Raw genomic sequence first — 26,937 nt, 5'->3', positions numbered from 1 at the left:
AGTACAGGTTTAGAACAGCTTTCCCTTCTGGTCTCTATTATTACCTGAAAATGTACCAATACCTGAGGAACCAGGAGATAAAGTAATTTGTGTATTTGTTTTAAAAATCAAAAACATCAAATGCAATATTTGTATTCATATCAGCTAATCATTATTGTTTCACAGTTCCGATTGTTTTGACTTTTGCTACTCATACAAAATACAACTTTTTGTTTAATCTTTAAAATCCCTCCATGTTTAGAGAATGTTCTCAAATATTTGATTACTATAAAGTCTAGATATTTTTGGCAGACCTATCTTTCTGAAGTGCGTCTTCTCTTATAATAATTGGTCTCGTTCGTGGGGTTCTCTTATCCTTATATCTGTAATTGAGAATGGCAACCTTGTGAACTGAGAAACCTAGCTAATTATTGAAAGAAAATGAGAATGGATGTATTTTAAGCTTTTTTGTGAAAGCAAGCAGACTTTTAGGACATTATATTAAAGTATGAGATACTGAAATCTGAAAATGTTCGTTTTTGTTTGGTTGGTTGGTTTTCTTTCTTGTACTACTTTTATTTTCTTCAACAACTTTTTAAATATGACATATTTTTTCATTCTGGCTATGCACAGCAAACTCTCCAGTGCTTTCCAAAGTTTTATTTTTACTTCTCTCCATTTTATGAAGTTAAAACAACTCATATTCAAGTCTTAAGTTTAATTTCAGATAACATAACATTCATTATGAGTGACAAAAGTCAGATCTTAGAATCGTGGGTAAACCTATATCAATTGCTAAAGTATATTTCTTGGTAGGGTGCATACAACACCACCAAACAAGCGAACACAAACCACTCCATTCTATCACGAAAGCGAGCCCATTGTTCTTACTTCTATTTCTACAGATTCATGCAGTTTCTTGCAGGTGGCTGAGAAGGTTTCGGATGTGCCAAACTCAAAGTACCAAAATTTGTTCTTCATTCTGAAAAAAAAAGAAAGAGAGGCAGCTTAGACAATCACCGTATCCAAAGGGATTGAAAAAATTCTCACACTCCACCCTGCTTTATATCTTTGTTAGGGTTCCTATTGCTGTGATAGAACACCAGGACTATAAGCAACTTGAGGAAGAAAGGGTTAATTTCCCTTCCACAGCATAGTGCATCATTGAAGGAGGTCACAACAGGAACTCACTGTGCGACCTGGAGGCACACAGTGAAGACGAAGCTGTAGAGGACACTGGCTTACTGGCATTATCTCTATGGCTTACTCGGCCACATTTCTTTTATACCCCAGGGCTACTTTCTGGGGGTAAAACACCCTCAGTGAGGGGCGCCCTTCTGCACCAGTCATTGTTTAAGATGTTAGCTCCAGGCTTGCCTATAGGTATATCTTACAGGAGGATCTCAGTTGAGACTTTCTCTTCTCAAATAACTCTAGCTACTGTCAAGCCAACATAAAACTAAGAACCATTCAATTCTACAGGAAATGTTTAAGGATATGCAGTGTTCTATCACATAATTTCAAAGTTTGGTATGTTGGTGTCCAGTTGAATGACAGTCCCCGAAGGAATTACAGGGACGGGCTGATCTTACAGAGTCTTCTATTGGTATCAGACATTAAAAATAATGGTCTTAGAACTTGTAATTCTTGTGTCTGAAACAACTTGATTTTGAACAATCGATTTTATAGCTATAAGAGGAAAAAATTAACAATGTTCTGAGATTTTCCTGAGCGAAAAGAGTATATATATGCTATCCTATAATTTTTAAATAGCTAGCTATATGTTCTTTACTAATTGAAAGGATTCAAAGCATTTTTAAAAAACATATTGATTGCCTTAAAGCTAGAGTTTACTAGTTTAAAAGAAGGATTAATTGTCTTAACAGAATATATTTTTCATTTCGATAGCAGTAGAAAGTGATGATACAGTCTGAAAGCACCAAGCAAGAAAGGATAATGCCCAGAAGATGGAGATATTAAAACAAAAAAACCCAACTCAGCAATGCATCTTAAGTAATATTATACTTTTCTTCTGTCACTCCATAATGACATGTTTGTCTCTTTGTATCAAATAATTAAATTCATGATCACTTACTGTAATTTCTCAGAGTTCAACTAGACTTTTATAATACTAAAATACATTAAAATTCTTTTTTATGAATAAATACAATTTTAAATTATTCACATCTCTGATAAGGAATATGCCTTCAAATAGAATAAAATATAAGTAAAATGACATTTTCATATATCAAAATGATGTTGAAATTGTGTTACAGTGTGTGAATATAACTATCACATAAATTTTCTAATATTGATATGTTGCTATTTTATTACATTGTGAACATTTTGACATGAAGACATTCTACAAACGTGTAACTAATTAATTGAAATGAAATTGTTTTGAAAACTACACGGAACTTAATGTCGAACTTATTTTTATGGTCTATTGACATAAAATTTCTAGTACAAATTTACAGAAAACAATCCTATATTATTCAGACACACTCATTAACATTTAGGCTCACACAGTTTTTATTTGGTTAAAAAATTCCATAAGTCCTTCTTTCAAATATATGCAAGCCAGTAAGCCAAAGAATAAAATCAATGTCAAATTTCATCGGATCTTGATACTATAAACTCTTACTTCCCCCACAGAATATTTTTATTAATTTAAAGCCTGAGAGCACATATGTCAAAACATAAATAGAATGACTACAGTATTACAATCTGTAGACCTGTGTCTATATATGTACCCATATGGTCACATTAAGAATGGCCTAAATTTTGTAAAATTTAAAATATTTTCCAATTGACTCATTCTGATAAAATTAAATCCTTCTATATGAAAGATAATATTGGTTTATATAGGATGCCCTAAAGACATCATTTTAAGAACATAATATTTGCGCTAGTTCAGTGAGAAGTCCACATATCCATAAGATATATTTTGATTATGAATTCTATATCATTGCTTTTTTTTTAAAAAAATCAGGTTTCTGTAATGAGCAGGTGTAACACATCTGTGCCAGCAGTTGTTTCAGAGACCTGTGGATTCAGTCATTAGCTTGTTCATTCACTCAACAAGCCTTTAGTCGGACCATTTACCTTCACGTGCTACTGTGTTAAGTTCTAAAGATTCAAGTGCAATTGTTCATGCTACATTATGACCAAACTATAAGGAATGTTGCAAAATTACAGGCAGGTATGTAAAACAAACAATTAAAATGTTAGCTAAAAAAAATAGGTATTGTGTAAGCATTCTTTCTTTTCATATTTATTGGTTATTTTAATTATTTACATTTCAAATATCATCCCCCTTCACAGTTTCCCCTCCCTAAGCCCCCAACCTCTCCCCCTCCTTCTGTCTCTATGAAGGTGCTCCCCCACCTGCCCACCCACTTGTGCCTCAGCGCTCTAGCATTCCCCTACCCTGGGTCATTCAGCCTCTACAGGACCAAGGGGCTCCCCTCCCAGTGATGCCAGATAAGGAAGTCCTCTGCTACATATCTAGCTGGAGCCTTGGGTTCATCCCTGTGTACTCTTTGGTTGGTAGTTCTGTTTGGTTGATATGTTGTTCCTCCTTCGGGGTTGCAAACTCCCTCAGCTCCTTCAGTCCTTCCCCTAACTCCTCCACCAGGGTCTCCAGGCTCAGTATGATGTGCACATTCTTAAATGGCTCGAATCCTTTTGCTTCAGTGAATCCAAAAGGCTTGGAAAGAGGATTTCATGGATTATTTGTAGGAAGCACTGAAAGGAAAGATCTGGGTTCTGTCCTGGGCAGTGCGACCTGACAGAGCATCATAGTGAACATGAACACGTGTTCACAACATGTATGCTAAAGTTAAAGGTTAAGGATAATGAAACACTCAAAGACGTTTATGATTAGTTCAGGGACACATCCTGCTTTATTTTTTGAACAGATAAATCTAGGAATGAAGACATGGGTTGAATGATTAACCTGCTGGTAATTTGAAAAGAACATGGTAGAAAACAAAACAAAAATGAGGGCCTAAGCCAAGAGGCAAGGAAAAGGGAAAAGAGGAACAATTCGAGAGACTTGGAAGTAGTGGGGACCACAGCAGCCGACATGACTCTTTTACTGCTGTGTGCTCTACCTTGGTTAGCATGAAGTGGGGTGTAGTAGCATGAAAGGTCAATGTCTCATATTTTTCAGGTTTTGTGATCTAAATAATATCACATTGCAGATGGAAAGTGAAATAAATTCACGAGGATTAGGGTTCTATGCAAATGATAATTCCCTTTCGTTTCCATTCTGCCTATCAAAGTTTGTCATACTTTCCTAAGAAGATTGTTTCCAGCAACAGAGAAACGCTTATTTCACAAAAACTTCATAAGAAACAGAAATCTTGAGAATTTACATTCAGCCTTTATTCACCATATTAGTTAGCATTACTGCTCATGTGCAGAAACTGCTTTAAATTCTCCATTATTCCAACCTTTTATGCTTCACTTCGATAAATATATGGAGGCAATAAAGAACACATAGAATCAGATCCACATGACAAATTAAAGGCTGTTAAATTTTATTTTTTTAAAAGCAAACTGGTCCTCAGGTTGTAGAAATGCGAAAGAAGCACATTCAGGCTTGTATGCCTTCTATTTTTACGGTTCACAATAGAAAATGATCCGAATAATTCAGACTCAGATTTGTGAGAGAAATCACATCTCGTTGGATTTGAAGATATGGGAACTGGACATTCACTCGTGAAATGGTCTCATAGAATCAAATTTATTGCACATTTGGACAGGATTTATAACTCCAAGTAAGATGAGGAATGTTTACAAAGTCCACATGCAAAAGTTATGTATGTAATTATAATATTAATTAATGTGTGAAGTCTTTTTCTCCAATGAATTTCATTGTAAATCTGCAATCAATATTCAAAATGTTCAGTTACCAGATGTTCAGGTAAAAATGAAGAAAAACAAACTCCCATTTACCTGATATTTCCTCACTAAGAGCAATTTTGTGTTTTACATATCTTCAGAGAAATGTGAGCTGCACAATATTTTGTTGAAACAAATTGTTTTGTCATTATGAAATTTAGTTACTGTTCAGTTCATGAATATTTAACTTTGAACTAGGCAATTTAGCTTTTGATGATATATTTTGTTGGAATATGTCTAGCTTTCTTTTCCTTCCATTCTTTCTTCTTCTTTTTTAATAACACGAATGTTTCAAACAAACAAAATCATATAAAATATGAACTGCCAGTTCCCTTCTGCAAAAAAGTAGAGATGTGCCTAACCAGGCATGCAGGTTGCTTCTGACAAGGCTGCATAGTAAATGAGGGAGATACAAGCATTTAATTCATCTTATGTAGAAATATTCCATAAATGTTCAGAAAGTTTAATTCAGTGATATCATCTCTAAAAGTCATGTTTGGATCTTACAGGTACAATTGCCATGCATTCGGTGGGAAGGCAGAAAGCACTTACTAAATATGAATCCAACAGTCTTCCAGGAGGTGCTTGTACACTTTTCAAGGGTGTTTGAATGATTCAGCAGATGATAATTGAAATTCCTCTTGATCTTGGACATTTAAAAGCACCCAGAAACATAATGTTCTACCTAACTTACTTTTAACACAGAATTAAGTCAAGTATGTTTTACATTTTTACTTAAGGTGTTCCAAATTCCAACAGTCATCTCAAACATGAAAAGGGTGTTTTTATGAACGGCAAAAATTTTAACAATAACTTTACTGAAGTTCTTCGTTCTAATCTTCCAAAGCCATATGATACCATGAAGTACAGTATGACCTGGATTTGATTGACAATGTTGGGGAAGAACACACAGCCTGATTAATTTACAGTTAATTAATTACAGAATTAAAATAGGAAATCAAGTCACTTTGATTTGTTTTCACTGCACAAAACAAAACATTACGTTAACACGGGGTCCAGAATTTTTCATATATTCCCAGACATAATGAAAAAAATCCTTTAAAAGTATGGCAGGAGTCAGCTGGAAGAACCCATTGGAGCCTTATTTAACCAGTGAACGGGCAGGGTCTGGGAAGGGCAGTTTAGAGCAGTGAGTGTCCTCAGAGCAGCTGTGTGCTCTCTTCTTTGCTGCAAGCATCAACAAAGGGAAGACTATTTGTGGTGGTTTGAAGACAAACAGCCATAATAAGTGCATACAGTTGAATGTCTCATCCCTAGTTGATGGAACTGCGTGGAAGGATTAGGGGTATGACCTTGATAGAAGGGGGTATGTCATTGGGGATGGGCTCTGAGTTGTCAGTAACCCATACTTTACCCAGTTACCTCTCTCAGCCTTGCTGTATCCCAAGATGTAAGGCCTTAGCTACTACTCCAGCACCATGCTTGCCTGACTGCCGCCATGCTCCCTGAGATAATGGTCATGGATTCCACCCCTTTTCACTCTCAAATTCTTTCTCCCGTGACCACTGAGTCTATTTAGCTCCTCCCATATGGACATAGGTGTGGCACCATCAATTGGAACAAAGGTGTGCTCACTTCTTGAAGTCTCCCGGGAAACCCTACATTGCATGGAGGACTCTAGAATGTCTGTTTGTTAACAACTAAGTCCCGACCCAACCCAACCCAAGTAAAATCAGCCTTTTAAAAAGAAATTGGCAAAAGTAAATATATCAATAAATTATTAAGAAAAAGAAAAGTGCTTTCTGCTTAAAAAAAGTGCATGGGGACCTTTACCTCATGTTATAAAAATTGTAGTGTCAATAATTAAGTATTTGAAGGTAGTAGATCACTATCTATATGAACATACCAGTGGTGCAAGTGACTTGTACTATATCATTCTCCATTGTGTAACAAACTCCCTCTTATTTAGAATCTCAGATCTATTTTTCTTTGCCCACAGCTATTCACGTCTTCCACAGTAAGAGAATAATGTTGACAGGAGTTCATCAGGAAGAGACAATGCTGTGACTGCAGCTGAGGGATCTTACAGTTACATCAAAGAGCAAACAAGTCTTATGCTTCCACACAACAGGTAGAGACGTGGATTACTCTTTGTAAAAAATGATGCATAAAAAATGCCTCTATTCCACTCATAAGATGTGCTTGTTAAATCCCAGGGAGACACTGAAGCAAGCCATAGAAATGTCAGAGAGATTCACATAATATTCCATCTTGGTTTGTAACAAAAGACAGATGTTATTAAAAATATAATTTTTAACTTGAAGTACATTTACAAGACTAAGCACATGTTCTCATGTGAGTGTATAAAAATATACTCTCAGAAATAAGGCATTTTAGTATATTTAGTGCTTTAAATTTTTTCTTAAAAAAAAAAAGCCTATGAAGCAGTCAGTGTTGTATGTATAAAAGTTTCCCATTGATAGATAATAAAAAGTTAATACTCCTCTAAATATTCTTTTTGTTGGCTTTTTGACCACACATTATATCTTATTGATATGGTGAGATCAAAAACAATTAAAGCAGCAATGTTTCCAAGTCATCAGAGTGTTGTATACACACAGTATATACCTCGGATGATTGGTAATTTCGTTATTACCTGAAACTAAGTATGTAACAGTTTAATTAGTGACCAGACATGTTTAGAACTTTTATTTAAATCAATGATTTCTCATAATTATTTCTTTTTTAAAGAATGTATTTCTTTTTATTTATATGAGCACACTGTTAGCTGTCTTCAGACACACCAGAAGAGGACATCGGATCCCATTACAAATGGTGGTGAGCCAGCATGTGGTTGTTAGGAATTGAACTCAGGGCCTCTGGAAGCAGTCAGTGCTCTTAACAGCTGAGCCATCTCTCTAGCCCACTGTCAAAAGTCTTTCTTTATGTAACCAGTGAGGAAGAGTAAACTTAACTTTAGGATAGGAATAATTGCCTTTCTTACTGAGCACGACTCTGTCTCACAGAGCCCAAGAGGTGTAGAAGTGACTTTTGACATTTTATAGAAAGTAGTGGAATCTTAAAAAATTCCAGAGGTCTCTTTTCCCTTCGAAAAATGTCTCCCATTAAATACAATAGTGACTACAGCATCACATGGAATCTTTTCCCCAAACTATAAAGAACATGTTGAGATAGGTCAAAAGTCCAACAGGCCAATACTATAGAACTTGTGTTCATGTTCCTTTTTAAGAGCTTCTTTTACCATCTCCTGAAGCAAAGTACAGGAATGTGGCTGAGTGATCCAGAGTGGATGACGAAACCTCAAAAACATATCCTGTGGGCCTCTAGGAGAGTCTTTCTCCCTGGTAAAGGTCACATGCAGAGTGAAGGTTCTGCCCCCCTCTTGTTCTGGTGTATCTTTAGGGAAGGATGTAATTTTAAGGAGATGGGGAGGCTGCTATTTGCGTCCCTACAAGGAGGAAGGCAAGGAAAACTCAGAAGGACTGACTTAGGCTTCCTGCAGAGTAGATTTACTGATACTTAATTGTGAGGCCATGTGTCTGGATTTCTATGTTTGTGAAATACAGAAACAGACCAGGCTGTTCACTTCTTTGTGGATCCTTTCTTGCAGCAAAAGCGGACTTGCATACAGTATACCACAATTTGAGAGGTAATGCATATGTGTGTTGCCATCAACGGCACATTTGAAAAACACTCAGTGAAGCAGTGTTTGACATGCAATACCATTTCTCAAATTGTTAAATTCAGCAATGGCTGAGAGAACAGAGCCGAAATGAAGAATTTGTGTTCACATTTTCAGCTCATGAGTGGTTGTGCAAGGATCTCTGAATCTACTGTCCTCTCTTCATTTTCTGTACTATCAAGTGTCCTTAGCGTTATTCACACATGTAACTATTTAATTTTCAAACCTCATCATAAGTCACCCCCATTTGATGTATCCTCAATTTGTTTATGATGCTTTTATTATAGTCAGAGAGTTCAGTCTAGAACAGAAAGCAGTTAGTGAGACTGTCACAGTACAGGAAGGGGTGCCTCCTGTGACACACCTGTTCACATGCCTTCTATCAATTTAGAGAGCTCAGTTGTAATATTTACACCAACAAAATATTCTCTGAGGTCCGAAACTTTCTTTAAAAATATTTAAATTACCTGTCAGAAATGAAAAGAGGAACGTATAGAGTCTAGCCAAAATTGATAACTAAATGTAAAGAAATTATTTGTGTCACTTGAATTGAAAACGGGGGTAGAATATTGAAAGAATAACTATATTCATAAATAGAAAATGGATCATAGTCATTTTGTATAAAACAAAAATTTGCTAAGTAGCAAATGCTTAGCCTGTTCAAAAGGAAACTCATTTGACACAGTTGGCAGAGTAGTCTCACCATAGAAAGTTCACCAAGACAAATAAAGGTGTGTATATGTATATATTCACACATGAACAAATCCACTATGCACACTTAGACACACACACATACATGCATATATATGTTCACACATCACATGCTTGCACACATACGCAAACACAGTTGCTTTCTTCACTGAAAAACTAACTCTGTTTTATAACCTATGTCATTAGAATCTATTTTATTGTACCCTGCTGTATTTTCATGTGTCTTCTAAGCAATTTTTAGTATAATTTGTAAAACCTGCAGGATCAAGGAACAAAATAACACCTCTCTGCCTCCTTCACACATTATTTTCCCTTTTATTCTGTGAGGGCTGCTGCGGTTTCACAACTTAAAAAAAAAAAAACCTTCTAATAAAGCTTGTTTCTATTCTCTGACAATTAGTTAAGCGTTTTACCTTTTGTTTTCCTTCACACATCAGCAGTCCTTTTCAGGTTCCCTAACAAGAAGCACAGGTTTGCATTTTGAAAATGCTGTGGTTTATAAAAATTCTCTGACACAAACTAAAAAAAAAGGACAGTTTTCCTTTCTATGATGCTCTGAAGAGTAGTTACATAAACATTAATTATCTCACAAAATGATAAGGTATAGGAGTCAGGCTGCTAGTTGAGTTATATTGAAAATATTGATGTTTTAAATCAAATTGAAGAATTATATAGCAGAACACATGAATAAGTACAGCTATGATTACTTAGATTGCATTTTTTTGTCACTGATGTACATCAAGAGGGACCCAGATAACTCCCAGAATATCATGTTCTGTTTTGTTGTTTCCATCATGAAGCTGTGTTTTATGTATAACATTCAACCTGTCTTGTACATAAACTAATTGACAGATGTAGTCACCCCCGTCTTGGGATTAATCATATGTCAACACACTCAGGTACACGTGACATGATTCTAAGAGAGGTATAAAGAGAATCATTCTTCATCCTTTTCTAGTATATGATTTCTACTGTTTTATTTTTAAAGCTTTCCTAGCCAATGTTGAAAATTGCACCCTGAAGGAGGTAATGAAGGAGGATCAATTCTGATGGAAAACATTTATTTAAAGGTAAATCTGTCTTCAATAAGCATTTCAGCAAATCACCAAATCACAATTACTTTTCCTAGGTTAAAATATAGTACCATGATTCATGGATTGTCAGAAGTAAAATGTAGTCATCTCTTTGTCCTATCCAGTCAGAACAAAGTGACAACCTTACTCACAAAACAAGTACTGAGACCTGAATACAGGATACAGATATCAACTTAGATACAGATTGACGTCATCATACTCTGAATTTTATTACCTATTTATTTACGGTTACTCAGTTTCACTAGTGACTCATCGAAAGATGCTTCTTGACTGAACGGACATATTACACAGATCAGTGAGAGCAGTCTACTGTCATTTTGAGCCCATCAGTAAGAAAATAAAATTCCCAGAGGCTCTTTTGGCGTGAACCATGCTTAATAGTCACAAATAAAACATTCAGAACATTCTTATTTATATAGTATTTTAATGTCTGTAAATGTTTTTGAGGAGCATATTAGAGAATTCACAGGGATGTACGTATGATCAAGGCCTTTATTTTCACATAGCCATCTCACTAGGACTTTAAAACCTAGACATTGAAATATACACAAATAAAACAATATCCAAGAATACCAAGTAAAGAAAATTTCATCAGTGTTCATTCACTCATTTATTTATTCACTCATTCTCTTTATGTTTCAGCCCCTACTCCAGTGCTGGGAATTTGTGAATGATCAAAATAAATAGGGTTTGCCATCATATTGCTTTTAGCCACTACTCATTCAAACACAATTATAGATTCCCTACTAATGCTCAGAATTAATGAACTAGTTCTTGGGTTTATAGCCAGATGGTTGTTCCATAGACTACCTTCTCAAAGATCCTGAAACATATCAGGCAATATAGCTAATTCTCAGAATGCTTATAAGTGCCAACCATATTTGAAATTAATTCATTGTCGCTGAATATACCAGAAGAATGTTTCAATAACTCAGATTCACCTTTTCCCTGGATGCTTGGATATGTGCAGTGAAACTGTCCTACTTTTCCCTTCCAGGAGAAAATCTCTAGCACATGGAATCTAGCCTGTGGCTTAGCTTGACAATGATGCAGAAATGATGTTCACTGGGCTCTAGAGTCAAAAAAACTGGCTAGTGTCAAGTTCTCCCTCTTGGAGCACTGCAATATTAATGTGGTAAAACTCACAACAGAAACCAACTTGGTGATGAATTCTAGACTCCTGAGATTAGTCCATCTACCAGTTTACTCTCAGCTAACCCAGACACAGGGACCAATTTATTCTTGCTTCAAGGAACTGTTTGCTATGAGTGGTATAGTGTGGAAATACAGATAAATAAAGTGAAAATATAATAGATTGCAGATAGTGTGAGGACAGCCTACATTGACATCAGCAAAGCTTCTGTAGGACCCACCCATACTTTCTAGAGTATAGAGGATTGCAAAAATTACCATGACACTACATAGATGTAGAAAAAAAATGATCATAGAATTCAAGACACTACAGTTCCTGGGAAGGAAATATATTTTTTCCTCAAGTAACTATAATCACAAAGGCCATGTGGCAGAAAAAAACAGATTTCTAAAGCCAAGTAGAGGAAACTTTGCAGGATTGGAATCTAGTGCTATTGCAAGGAGAGATAAGGGCATGTTGGCAGGCCAGGGACAGATATGAGAGCTACATCACAGGTTCTTGTGAAGGGCATTGTTAGTAGCAGTGCCTATGGGAAAAATAGCACACAGAGCCGTTTTACTTCTTTGTAAATGTGTGTTTTTTCTTCTGAAGTCAAGCTTTGCATTTGCTTTGTATTACTGCCACATAAGCTTTGGGCAGACGCAGCAAAGGTGCCCTTAAAGCCAGTAGTGACAGTACGACTTCAAGTCATCATTGGGCTTTCACAGAGAAACCCGCAGTTATATGAAGTCACTTAAACAGCCCTGAATAATGAACATGTGTTAGGCAGGTGAGCTTTGGGTACATTTGTTTCTCAGTGAAACAATTAGACCATCACATGAACTATGAGTCTGTAGTTAAAAATAGTAATGCATCCAGGCATAGAACAAGGCTATACAATCAGGATAGCTGCTATCCTGTATGGTCATCAACTCTACCAAGTCAACACAGTAGAAAAATCTTGGGTTGATGAAATGATTCAGATTCTATTTTTATTCCACATAAAAGATGCGTCTGATGGAAACTGTCTTTGCATTGTTTCCAGTTAGATCAATTCTAGTAGAAAAATAATATGGCTTTTGCCTAAACTCTACAAATAGTGCTATTGAAGTTATCAATCTATCTCTCCCACTCTTTACCAGGTTCACAATAAGAAAAAAATTTAAAATGGGCCTCTAATCTTTTCAACTGACCCAAATAAGGATGCATTTCAGGGAGGTTGCTATTTTAAGTAATAAGCTCTTGAAACAGGACAAGTGGGCAAAACTTAAAGACAGACAAAGAAGAAAAATTCTGAATTCTTTTAGTTATATTCAATTGTCACAATAGAGTAATTTTCTCTCATCCTCCATAAATCTATCATTTTTGCTAATACTTATGTAAAATCATTTTCATTGTAGCACATAATATATATTAATAAGCTACTAGACTTTTCCTAATATTCTACTTTCCTTTCCACTTTAGATTTAACAATCATATAATAATCACTGTTCTGCTTGGGAATGAATCATATGTAATCGTGAGGAAGTAGCTGTGAGCGAGATGCCGCCCATGAGAGATTTAATCAGAGGAAATGGCTGACTTTTTATTTCCAACAACCATCTGCACTCATGGTAAATCAGGTGCTAATGAAGCCCAGACCCATACTGCACAGGAGCATAAATCTTAAGAACCAAAAGTCATGGAGCAACAGACCCCAGAAAACAGAATTTTCTAAGGAAATGTACTAGGATTATCATATAGAAGGTCACCATCTGTAAATGTGTCACACAAATGAATAAATTTGGTAGTTATAATGGCACATTATGACAGTGGCTGTAAACATCAAATCTTTACATTGCATTGGAAGCTCTTCACTTTCAAATATTATGATCATTTATGGTTTCATGTCAACTTTTAGACAGGCAACATCTTGAGGGTAAGCACCCTCCAAGCCAGCGTATTTTTACAGTTTCCACAGTGCACTACAATTATATCCACTCATTTCTTGCAGTATAACAATAAGAACAATTTTTTGTAGTAAACCCTACTTTTAAAGCAGTAAAGAGCTGAAGAATTCATGTTTTTCCTTCAGCAGTTCAGGAAACTTACATACCTTTGGAAAGAATTGGTACCAGACAGGGAATTGGATTCAAGTACTGTCTCCTAAAAGTCAAACATTAGGACAGTGTCTTTTCAGAGGTTTATCCCTTAGTCATCAAAATCTTTCTTTTTATGTACTTTTCAGTTATAATCAGGAGTACATAGGAGTTATATAGAAGCAGGGAGAAAGGTTGAGGCCTCAAAACTAGGATGGTAAATCAAATCTCTAAAACAAAAGAAAATATCTACTGATTTCTACATTCTAGTGCAAAAACTGTATCTACATTTATCATTTTTCGTGTTTACATTGTTAGCCATTTTCAATAACACAAAAGCAAGGGCCTAAAATGATAGACAAAACTGAACATGTGGTCTCTTTCAGAATGCTTAAACCAGCCTTGAATCCCACCCTAGTTTTCCTTAGCCTCATTTTTTCCATTTATTTACATGTATGTAGCCATCCCAGAAAACTCTCTTACATTTGTAAAGAAGACACTAAAAAGCAATGCAATTTGGGGGTTGATTATTCTATAACAAGCCTTAGGAATTCCATGACATGGGGACTTTGAGCAGAACACAACCATGGATCATGAATACATACATAGAGTGAATTTGAGAAGAGGTGCCATTCCTCCTTCCTGATGTCCACATATGATTTGCAAGCTCAGGATTATATTTCAATTCCAGGAGTCTGATAGGCTTGACATCTATTCTACACACAGGGCTAAATAAATTTAGGTCAACTGTCTGTTATAGTCGGACTAGCAAAATTAGGTAGAGCTTGACAAAGGTCAGAGGCAACAGATCATGCATCATACATCCAGGTTACAGGCTTGGTTTTTATTTTCCATTCAAAGGTATATACTATCCTGCTAGGTGTGGTTCCAGAGAATTGTAATGCCAGCATTTGGGAGAGTGAAGATTACAGGATCAACCTTACTACATAACATGATTGGGTCTTTAAAAATACCAAATAGAATACTTTTGTTGTACACACATGGAATCCCAGTAACTGGGAGATGGAGGGAAGAGAGTAGCAAATGCAAGTTAACTCTTAGACACATAGAGAAGTGGAGGCCATTGACTTAACAAAACAAAACAAAAACAAAACAAAACAAACAAACAAACAAAAAAACTACCACCACCACCAACAAGCAAATGGGGAGAACCCAAATACACAGCACATACTTGATTCCAGAGTTTATCATTTTAGGGATATTTGGTTACAAATACAATATTTCAATCTGTAGATCTCTCTCTCTCTCTCTCTCTCTCTCTCTCTCTCTCTCTCCCTTCCTCCCTCCATCCCTCCCTCCCTCCCTCTTGGTGTGTGTGTGTGTGTGTGTGTGTGTGTGTGTGTGTGTGTGTGTGTGTGTGTGTGTGTAACATCCACATTAAAACAACATGATGATTACCTCCATTTAAAAGCTGAAAGACAGTCAAATGTTACTATGTAACGTATTCTTCTGGAGCCGGTATTCAGAGTGCATTCAAAGAATGTTCTTCAGTCCTTACAGGAACCTTGCTTCCATGCGATGAGTGAGTTTGAACTATTAACAGCTGCTGAGCCCATTCTCCCAGCTCAAGCAAAGAAATATTGGCATTTCTCCTAAGAGGATCGAATTTGCATATGTCTTCTATAACGTGCTATTTTCCTATTTAGTGGTTTTATTTTCTCTTTCATTTATTTAAGTGCACGGCAAAAAATTGACAAGCCTTTTTTTCTCCACAATTTAAATTATTTTTCTTTAAGCCAAATCCTTTCTTCTTTTAATTCAGTTAGATGACATCACTTGAGTGGGATTTTATGTACCTGATATTGGTATGTAATTGGACATTTTATATGAGAAATTAAGTTGAATTCTAGTAAAAATCAACAGTCTTGATGTTTTCTTTTAAGACTTCTTATGTGAAAGAACATGCTTTCATTTGCATAACTTACTGTGTTAAAGGCTGTAGAGAATTCCTTGAAAGCCAACTTCGAAGGAAGTTTGCAATTTGCCATGTAGCTTTAAAGACAAGTACATGGCAACACATTGCAGACGATTAAAGAAAGATTTAGCTCAGTGGTAGAGCGCTTACCTAGGAAGCACAAGGCCCTGGGTTCGGTCCCCAGCTCCGAAAAAAAAAAAAAAAAAAAAAAAAAAAAAAAAAAAAAAGCCTGCCAGAGTTTTGCCACACCAACACACCATATCATTAGGCCCTGTTTTGCTTCTTTGCTGATTAATTTTGCTTTAATGGCAGTCCTACAGAATAGGAATTACTATGAGTAATGGTGATTTCTCAGAGGAATTCGTAGTTTCTAAACATCAATTAAGTTTATATTTACTTATCTATTTTTCTTTTCCACATTGTTTTAGAGGTACATGTCGAACTTAGTGAGTTAAGAACTTAAGAAGCTTATTACACAAAGTAGCATCTACTGTGATGTCGTCATTACAAAATCAGAGCATTTAACTGTTACAGTGAGATTCTTCAGAAGTATATTTATTTTCCTGTATCAAGTGGCAAAGTTCAGTAAGTGACCTCACTCTTTTTTTTTATCGCTTATATATATATATATTTTTTATTAACTTGAGTATTTCTTATTTACATTTCGAGTGTTATTCCCTTTCCCTACATCCCTCCCCCTCCCCTTCTTTATGGGTGTTCCCTCCCCACCCCTCCCCCCATTGCCGCCCCCCCGCAACAGTCTAGTTCACTGGGGGTTCAGTATTAGCAGGACCCAGGGCTTCCCCTTCCACTGGTGCTCTTACTAGGATATTCATTGCTACCTATGAGGTCAGAGTCCAGGGTCAGTCCATGTATAGTCTTTGGGTAGTGGCTTAGTCCCTGTAAGCTCTGGTTGCTTGGCATTGCTGTACATATGGGGTCTCGAGCCCCTTCAAGCTCTTCCAGTTCTTTCTCTGATTCCTTCAACGGGGGTCCTGTTCTCAGTTCAGTGGTTTGCTGCTGGGTGACCTCACTCTTTGCCTGAACTTTTGATCCAACATCACAGACAAACCTGGAGAACCCCAGTGAAGAGCGTGGTGCAGGATACTGTTCCCTGGGGAATCTGAGTCACTGTCCTCCCATTACCTCAGCAGAACACTTCTTATGTTCAAAAGGATTGCTAACCCATTTTCCCGAATACTTATTTACAAAAAGATCAACTTTGTTTCTTTAAATTTGTTGGCCAAGCAATAGCATTAAATAAAATTGATTTAATTTTGCAATCATAAGTACATAACATTTTGAAAATTATTTTTTGAATGTATTCTGTAGAGCGAATACTTTTCCCCAAATCAAGCTTCAGTGTAGTGGTTAAAGTGCCGATGCTACTGAAACTCCTGCTAGGGGGCTTCATCACACGTTGGCTAGTGGGAGAACACAGTTAATTTACAGCATGGGAAGAAAGGCATCGCTGCTGTGCATTGCCTACGCACTACATCCTTTGCATGATCCAGTTTGTTTCCAAGCCTTATCGATCTCAGAGGAACTTTGAGCAGTGTGAACAGTGAGGTCATCAGCATAGGCTGACTTAATTTGCATGGTAGTGGAAAACTGTTGTAGTTATTTTAAAATCTATTTCTCCTTGGGCTCTTGCTTTCCTTTTCAGAAATTCTTGCTTAAACCATGGTCTATGTCTCATCCTCAGAAGGGGACATCTTACCTATAGCTTTTTTAATGTGGTCAAGTGCAGAACCACCAAAACTTGAAATCTTAATATGTAACCTATTTTGTCCACTTTTGCCCTTCTGAAGGATCCCAGAGAGTGCACAGTTTTTGTCCCCTATGCCAATGATCCTACATCTATCTAGCATGGGTCTTGTGTGATCCACCAAGATAAACTCAGAGCCAAACTTTCTCAAACTAAAGATGTCCACTGTCAATAGTGTTTTGTTCTTGGTTTTACTCAGAAGTGGCTCAACAATAATATACAAGTCAATGGGCACATATAACAATTCCAAACAAAGTCAGAATCTTTCTTTTGAAGTTTATTTATGGGAAGTTAGCAAGAAATGATCCCATTGAGAAGGCTAGACTTATGTCAGCATGACCTCCTACAAACACTAATTTAAAAAGAACCCTTAGACCTTCAAGAATTGGAAGGGTGCTCTCTTATAATGCTGGTTGGGGTATCTACTTTCTTGGTTCTTAAATGGGCTTTTTAAATAACAACTACCTTTGGAATTTCCTTCACCTAAACTGCCACTATACTAATATACCTAAAATAGAAACTAACTCTTGTCAACTCCATTTGACCTCCACACCCCCGACTTTGTTCCACCTCAACATCCTGTTTAAAATTCTTCAGGGACTTTATATGAATTTAGGATAGTCTAATTAAACCTACAGCGTCCTTCATGATCTATATTCTGCCTGTCTTCACAAGTGTGATGTAATAAGATGTAGTCACACAGGACTTCTTTAATTTATCCTATATGAATTATCTTTCTTTGCTCTATCTCCACACTGTTGGAGGTTATAACTGTTCATTGTGAGGGTCTTTCCTGTGCATCCCTGGATGTTTAAAAGGATAATTGGACTTAAGCAAAAGATAATGATAGCAATAAGCCTTGTTGTGACGATCAAGTATTTCCAAATGGCCAATGAAGAAGAGGCAAATTGTCCCTCTATTGTATCTTACGGACTTTACAAGTGATTTTCCTTCTTTCTAGACATTTCTCTTTCTCATTCATCCTTCTCGCTTTCCTTAGCCCTAAGGCACTTCTAGAGCAAAACCAGTTCTTGTGACAAGACACCTTTCATTTCTTTTTGTGATAGTTAGGTTTCAATCTTTATCCTTCTTTCTCCCCAAAAGAGAAATACAGTTTGAGCCTTTGCTGGTCCATGGTACTTGTCACATACCAGATCAGAACACCAAAATGAGGTCTATGGTAACACACATGAAGGCTCAGGAAAATCGAAGACTTCAGGCTGTGGACATTGTGCCCATAGGATCTATACAGACTTCAATGTGTTCTGTATGACTTACAGAAATGAAACATATAGTGTTTAAAAAATATTTACGCACTAATCGTATCTCTGTGTTGCAAAAGGAGAAAGCTATAACATTGAGTGTACATTGCAAGTTCACAGTAGTTCACAGTCAGGGTCTAACTTCTTTGAGAAAGGGCAGAAAAACTGAGGAAGGCCCAAGAATGATTGTAGGTAGACATCCTGCCTATTTTTGATACATTTTCATCCTTCTTGTCTCAAAAGTAATAAAAATATGTGTATATTCTCGTCATAAAATAATCCTATATCAGATAAAAATTTTCCTAGGCGCCTCGACAAAATTAGCAGAGTTACTAACTGCAATTTTTCACTTTAAATTAAATCATAGAAATAATTTTCTTTTCTCCCTAAACCCATTAAGAGCCCAGTGCTTTATAGCAGAGATGACACTGAATGATTTGCAAATTAATGAGAGCAAGGTGACCAGTTTTACATTTCAGAGACTTGAATTGAAATGGAAACTCTATAAAATGCCAGCCTTCCTATCCCATCCTCTTTCTTCAGCACGTGTTTCTTATTTCAATAGGAAACCCAGTAAAAGTCAGTCACTTTATGTGTGTTGCAGACTAAATGACGAATTTCACGTTGATTGGGCATAATTTAACATTTCTAGAGAGGCAGGTTAGTGAGGACAATTTTTTGTTTGATTGCTTTTTTGTTTGTTTTTGTTTCACTGTTGTTTTAGGGGACAGGGCCATAAAATGTAGCTCTGGCTACTCTTTGTAGACCAGGCTAGTCTTGAATTCATAGAAATCTGCCTGCCTATACCTCTCTAGTACTGGGATTAAAGGCATGTGCCATCAAGTTGACAGGAATGAGAGCACACAAATGAAATATTTACTCTAATTGGCAGATAAGAGAGTCCTATAAATGATCAAATTTGGAATATGTTTTTTTCTTTTTTTCTTCTTTTATATTATTTATCTATTATTTATTTAGTTTTATTTTTATTTGTAGGAGTTTGAGACTCCTTACTAGCTTCCAAACCCAGGAGAAAGTTTTACAAGAGAACCAAATGGCAAAACTACTCAGTAGCTTCAGTTTCTGAGATATTTAAGCCCAATGGTATGAACAGTTCATAGGCTCAAGTACTATAATGGTACACCACACAGACTGCAGGTTAAAGGCTCTGGATCCTGAACTTTGAGGTCATTTTGTCTCATGATACTTTGAGCTTTTATTCAAGGAATTCCATCTTTTGACCCATCATGTAAAATTGTTTCCTGATTAGGCTGTTTCAAAGCAAATATAACAAGAATAAGGCCTTGCAGCCAGGCAGCCAAATGCACCTTTTATAAATCTAACTCTAAACTTGTAGAGAACTCTAACAATGGCCTCATTAACTTAGCAATCACTCAATGTCATAGCTTTTATAATGTACTAAGCTGTTAAAAGAGGAAGAAAAAGGAAAATTGTTTTAATCCCATGATTTAATTTAAAATGAAAATGAAAAATTGCATTGCAGGTAGTCTTGCTAAACTCTTTTGGTTTGCATTATGATTTAAAGTGTAGGCTCTCTCTCCTTTGGTCTTATGATTTTGTCTTTGTTTTAAAACTACTGAGTGCACACTCTTATCTTTATAAAGCTTGCACCAAAACACTTGAAAAAGTGAAGATGGTAAGAAAATATACTGATAATGTGGTAACAAATATAGCCCCAAATGAGGGCTACCAAAATATTAAATGACAAAGCAATAACTATAGGCAGAGTCCTGCCTTTCTGGGGGAAATGAGTGTCTGCCTCTGTCCCTATGCCTGACCCTAACTCCCTGCAGTATCACTCTGAGGTCACCTGGGATTCTTACTAAATTCCACCTTCTGCCATGAATGGGCTATTATCCTTTCCTGTGTGGAGACTTCTCCTCAGCCTTGTCTTGAGATCAGCCCTTGAAGAACCTACAAAGGCTCTTTTTAAGGCAATACAATTTTTCCTTCCTTAGAGTGCTTCTTCTGTAATGGTATGAAATGCTTGTCTCTCCAATGCCCAGTTCATAGAAATACCCCATCACCTTGTGATTTTTCCAGTGTAGATGGAATATATGGGTTCGTTTCAGACATTTGAGTTTATTTAGACTGTACAGGTAACACTGCCCAAACTGTCTGTGACCATTCTAGAAAGGCTCAAGCACAAGAGCAGACAAGGAAATTTAATTCTAGGATACTTTTTTCTGTCCTGTGAATTTTTTTTTTCAGATCTGGGGACTGAACCCAGGCCTTGTGCTTGCTAGGCAAGAGCTCTACCACTGAGCTAAATCCCCAACCCCTGTCTTGTGAATTTTGATGTAGAAATAATTTGGACATTGATTTAGAAGACCTGTAATTCCCGGAAGAAGAGAAACTGACATTCTGATCCATTTGCCCAAATAAACAGAGAAAAAAGAAGGTTAATTTTTTACTTTTGAATATTCATTTTTAAGTTTGGCTCATATACCATGATTACATAAGATACTAACTTTAGGGAGACAGAGATAAAACACATGCAGGGATTCTCTGTACAATCTTGGTAAATTTTCTGTGAATCTAAAATTATTACCAAATAAAACTGACTTTAAAAACTTATCGAATGTTGGAGTAGTATTTCCAGCGATTTGAAATGTCACTTATATTCTAGACAATGGCATAGTCAATATTTGTATAGGACTAAATATTGGTTAAAATTCTATGTTTCCTAAGAGACTAATATCATTGAAGCAATGCATGTTTCTGAATAAAACACCCAGGGTTATTGGGAAAGGTGTTTAATATTATGTGCATTGAAACTGCAAACCTCAGAAATCATAAAAAAGGCAACTTGTTCTAGATAAACAATTCATTTTCTTCAGGCTCTCTTTTACTTGATTATTATGCAAATACAATTAGGATAGGAAAAAGTCAATCAGTACTTTTGCTTTTGGCCGTTATAAATATGTACACTTTAATAAAGGGCGGTGGCTGTTAACAAATCAGTTCTGGAAGGATAGGAGGAAGCTTTGACTAAAAATGAAGTAGATTGTAATGGGATTGTGATCAATGTCAAGTAGTGAAAATAGTTTTTTTCCAGTTTTTATCAACATCCTTCTCGAGAGCGCTGGGGACAGCTAAGCTGCACCTGTGCTTTAAGACTTTCCCCACAACACTAAACTTCTTTCCCAATTTTGTTATTTGCATATCAAATTAATTTCTCTGGCTTCCTTTTCTTGTCCCATTATGCTGAATGCAGCAAGTGTTTGTGTTGAAACTCTTTTTCAAGAAGAACCTCTATTTCTTTCAATCACCTGTAAGCCTTTAGCCACGTATAAAATTATTTTTTGCTGAAACAACTTTCCAGTTCACGCACCATCACTATTAGAAATTCTGTGATGAAATCTGTCATCAGGTAGGTTAAAGGAATTATGGAGGGTCTCCCTAACTTTCACTTTCTTGCTCATTCTTGAGAAATTTGGTAATTCAAAGAATGAGAAAAGGGAATAGAAGAATAGGTTGATTGTTGTCAAATGATCCTCAACCTCATGATTTCAGGATGGCTGGTTTTAATCGGATAATGCTTCTCAACTGATATCACACATTTGCTCTGATAACTGTAAAGCCCATCTTAAGAGCTGACTGAAGCTGAAGGGTTAAAAGCTCTGGGTATATGTGGTTCTGTCCTCAAATGCTAGGTGGCATATTACTCTTTATATACTTAGCTACGTGCCAAGCTCACATGAAACTACATTTAATGATTCACAGAAATACCACTGCCCATCCTTGAAAGAATTTTAAGTAGATTTTCAATGTATAAATATCTTTGTTTACTTCCATGGATGGTAGCATCATGTTTTAAATCAGAATTAAATGGAAAACAAATATGTAGAATCCATTGAAATTTCACTAAAGAAATGTACACAAAAAGCAATGTAACCAGTGGGGGGATTTAGCTCAGTGGTAGAGCGCTTGCTTAGCAAGCACAAGGTTGGGGGGTGGGGCACTAGGGTGCCACAGAGTACAGAAAACCCCACTGGTTATTGATACTAGAGGCTTGCGAGATTGCTTCTACTCTTTGACTGTAATACCTTTGTTTATTGTACAGTAGGGAGATTTCGTCATTTCTATAAATCACTGGCCTATGTGATATTATGCCTGGTGATTATAGTATAATTGTTGTTAGCTACTTAACATAAAATATTATGTGATTATTTCAAAAAAGAAATTCAAGTGAGCCTTTGTGTTATATCTTATAATCTAAGATACATGGAAGGCTGTGGCGCCAAGTTCAAGGCTACTCTGTGCTACAGAAGGCAAAGAGAGCCATGGTCACTTTGTCTGAAAATAGAAAGTTAAGAATAGGCTGTGATATTGCTGTGGTAGAACACAGGAAAGCTTCACTTCAATGTATTGAAAAAGGAAAAGAAAGAAAAGAAAAGAAGAAAATTATTTAAAAGTTAGCTGTTGCTTCTTCACATGTTGACATCATATAATTTTCTGAGCATGTATTGGACACAGAGTGCTATACTACCATATATACCATATGATCTATACTCCTTCATTTTTAAGAGTTATTGTTTCTTCCCTTCTCAGACTATCCAGATTTCATTTCATCGGAATGGTCAGCAAAATCCAGTCTTTAAAACTTGAATTTGCTACATGGCCAAAGGGAACTTTAAAGTTATAATGAGGGCAAAGGACTTTAAAAAATAAGTCTTTGGAGAAAAAAATCTCTGAAGCAGAGAGCTAACATGATGGGTAGAAAAGAGAAGTCAGTCAGAGATTCTAAACACAGAAGATCACAAATTCCTTGCTATTTCTGCCATGAATAGACCTAATCACAAGCACTGACAAGAACTCTCAAGGAGAGAAAGATGGTGACTAGCATTGTAATGGGGTCTGCGGTTCTACAACTGAAGGGAACTGGACTCTACAGCTTTGGCACGAACCTATAGTATTCCATAAATTCCTTATAAGATCACAAGGACAACTTGGAAAACAGGTGCATAAAAATCAGACAAGTTTATCCAGACTTGATTTATGAAAACTGAAATAATTCATATAGTTTTTATGTTAGTTCAACTTGACAAGCTAGTAATGGTCTATTTTAGTGATTGCTACCACAGTTTTCACTAGATAACAAAAACAAGGTAATAAATTTTAAATTATCTATCTATCTATCAATCTATCTATCTATCTATCTATCTATCCATCTCTCTCTCTATATATATGTATATATATGTATGTATATATATATGTGTATATGTGTGTGTGTGTGTGTGTGTGTGTGTGTGTGTGTGTATCACTGAAGCATTTGGGTTTCCCTTTAGTTTATGTATTATTTTTCATTTCTATTTTTAAGTATATGTTTGTACAACATATAGGGAAATGACATGCGATTTTTGTCTTAAATGATAAGAATTAAAGGTCATATACCATTACATTCTTGACTTTCTACCTCAGCTTATAATTTCATCCAGTTTTAGTTAGTGGCTTTTGACATGATCCAGAGGTAACCTCTTGCGACTTTGTTCTGAAAATACTTCTCTCTCTTTTTCTCTCTCTTTTTCTCTCTCTCTTTCTCTCTCCCCTTAGCTTTAATTCTTTCTCCCTCCCAGAATACAGATTTTGTATTCTTTAACCATCCAAACTATACATACATATAACATGCATATAACATACATATAACATACATATAACATGCATATAACATGCATGCAACCTATACTTCTCTGCCTAGACTGATCTCTGCTCACTTCTTGAGCCATGCCAGCTTGCTTCTGTGTGGCAGGTGTGATGTGCATACCTTCAGTAGCATGTGTTGTCACGAACTACTCTGTGAAGGTGTGCCCAGATGTGGAAGTCCTGTGGTTCACAGGAAAAGCTCTTTGGAAAGTCTACATTTAGAGGCAGGTTGGGGAAAAAGAGGAAGCCACAGGATGGGTGCTCAGGCTCCTTCTCTGTATACAACCCTCATCAGGTAAGATCCCTGGATTGGGATCTAATCCCCATGTTGTACTATGATCATTTCTGATAGTCCAATTTTAATTCATGATATAATTATATGTCAGTCTTGGGATTTTGCGTATCTCCATTTGTACGTTTTTTGTTAGAACTTGAAGATGTCAGATATAACTCTAAGGATAACTCAAGTAACTAAGACTTCCTACATGCCTGCAGTCAGAGGCCGTGTGGAGAGCTCGGCATGCACTGTTATGTTCAATTCAGAGGGTAACTCTTTTTCGCCATTTAGATTTAATAAGAATCCTCTCTGCCATTGTCAGAATGTAGGTTTCCCCAGTCTCTCTAATGAGAGACCCAAATTAGGATCCAGTGCAGGGAGAGAGTGCAAGGCCTGACACTATTACTGAGGCTATGGTGTGCTTACAAACAGGGGCCTAGCATGACTGCCCTCCAAAAAGCCCAGTAAGCAGCTGAAAGAGTAGATGCAGATATTTACACCCAACCAATAGACAGAAGCTGGTGACCCCTGTGGTTGAATTATGGAAAAGCTGGAAGAATCTGAGGAGGGTGACCCTATAGGAGGACCAGCAGTCTCAATTAACTCCTGGACTCCTGTGATCTCTCAGACACTGGATCACCAACCAGGCAGCATACAGGAGCTGAGATGAGCCCCCCAATACATACACAACAGAGGCCTGCCTAGTCTGGACTCTGAGAGAAGAGGCACATAACCCTAGAGAAACATGGGGGCCCAGGGAGTGGGGAGGTCTAGTGGAAGGGGGCTGGCGGTGTGGGATGTGGAACAGTTGGAGGGTGGACTGGGAGGGGGATAAAGTCTGGACGGCAAAAAAGATAAAATAATAAATAAATAAATAATAAAAATATAAAAACGTATGTGCACACAAATGGACACACTATGCTATTTGCAGTGCACACGTGCACATACACATCCAAAAGCAGAAGTATAGTTTGTCTTATAGAAGGAAGAGCCTGGTATTTCTCATAGGGAAAATTTTAAGTGGTCTTATTGGTAGTCATGATCAGTCAAAATGCATACCACATTATAATGGACAATATAGCAACTCTTGGGAAATAAGGATTTAGTGACCCCTTCTATAAAGGGAATATATATATATATATATATATATATATATATATATATATATATATGATATAAAGGACCAAAAAACTAATGAGATTTCACAATCTCAGGTCTCCCTTGTATTTATAGACCCAGAAAAAAAATGACAGAAGGTACCCAGAAGGTAAAATAAAGACTTGTTTGATATAGAATTTTTAAACCTTTACTTAGCCAATAGTTTCCTACTTTGTTTCCTCCAGAAAATTAAAAATACTACAAAAGTATAGTAACAGTGTCTTGTCCAGTTAAGACACCGAGCATTGTCTTGGCTTGTTCTGATTGCCAGGGTACTTTCCAGGGGCACAGTTAGAGCTCCCTCTTTTATTGTGGAAGAGACTACAGAGAGAATCCTGTAGTAAGAGTGAGATTCGACTGATAGTTTGAAAATCAGGTTCCTGTACATCTTCGTCTCACTCTTGGAGGAGGTTATTTGAGATCACGGAGCCCCTAAATGTCATCTCCACTTTTTTTCCCTTCTCTTCTAGAGGAAACTGTTGTCTTGGCTATCGAAGGTGTACCAGGACCAGAAGCATTACCCAAGGAAGACAAACTTTTACATAAGCCTCGTGTGAGACTTAGGATCAGTTTCTAATGTCTCTAACTTCAGTTGGGATCACTTTAGCCAAAGATAGAATACACTTCTATCTTACACATTAGTTTAAATAGATGAGAGTTTCACATAGGAAAACCTGTGGGCTACGTGGTATGGACTGTTTTCTCTGTGTCACCATGGAATGTGTTTAGCTGGTCTTCCACTGTTGCATCCTAATATTAGGATAATGATCCAGGTTAAAAATTTTCAAGGAGCAAAAAAGGATGCCCCATTCTAACCAGGTTATCCACCTTCAAGCACCAAAAACTTTGTATATGTCTCCTCAGCCATAACTTAGTCACATGGAACTGTGAAGTTCGGAGAGAGGCTGGAAGATGTATTTATCCCACTGCACTTAAACTAAGGTTCAAACTGGAAGTAAACAGGAGAGAGCGACCTTGAGTGTGTCATTTAGAAGAGCCTGGTGATATACAGATGAAAAATAGTTTTTGCATCGACACTTTCAGAAAGCATGAGCTTTGTTTATAAGAACTTAGGTGGAAGGAGCAATGTGTACACACTGTATAACACAACAGTCCTGGCAACAGTACTGTGTTCTGCAAACATCTGGCATTGTTGTTAGGGAGAAAGCTCCAAACACCGCATGCGCGAATGGTATTGACTCTCAGCATCGTCATTCAAATAGAAGAAAACAGTCCATTTTATCGACAAACAAAACAAAACGAAGGTCTGAAAGAGCAAGGTGGCAGGGCTTTGAAAAACACT

At 36.7% G+C, this 26,937-nt stretch overlaps 1 protein-coding gene across 1 annotated transcript in view; it reads right to left on the bottom strand.

Moving 5' to 3' along the window:
• The window catches only part of Dgkb (diacylglycerol kinase beta), a 714,793-nt gene that overhangs the window by 161,738 nt on the left and 526,118 nt on the right, over window positions 1–26,937 (bottom strand). Inside the window, exon 22 of the mRNA XM_032907661.1 lies at window positions 871–961. Within this exon, the coding sequence (XP_032763552.1) occupies window positions 871–961 (91 nt within the window). The remainder of the gene's footprint in view (window positions 1–870; window positions 962–26,937) is intronic.

The sequence above is a fragment of the Rattus rattus genome, chromosome 7, assembly GCF_011064425.1.
Source record: "Rattus rattus isolate New Zealand chromosome 7, Rrattus_CSIRO_v1, whole genome shotgun sequence".
Taxonomy (NCBI): Eukaryota; Metazoa; Chordata; class Mammalia; order Rodentia; family Muridae; genus Rattus; species Rattus rattus.
Note: the sequence above shows the minus strand (reverse complement) of the source record. Positions and strands in the feature narration are given on the sequence as shown.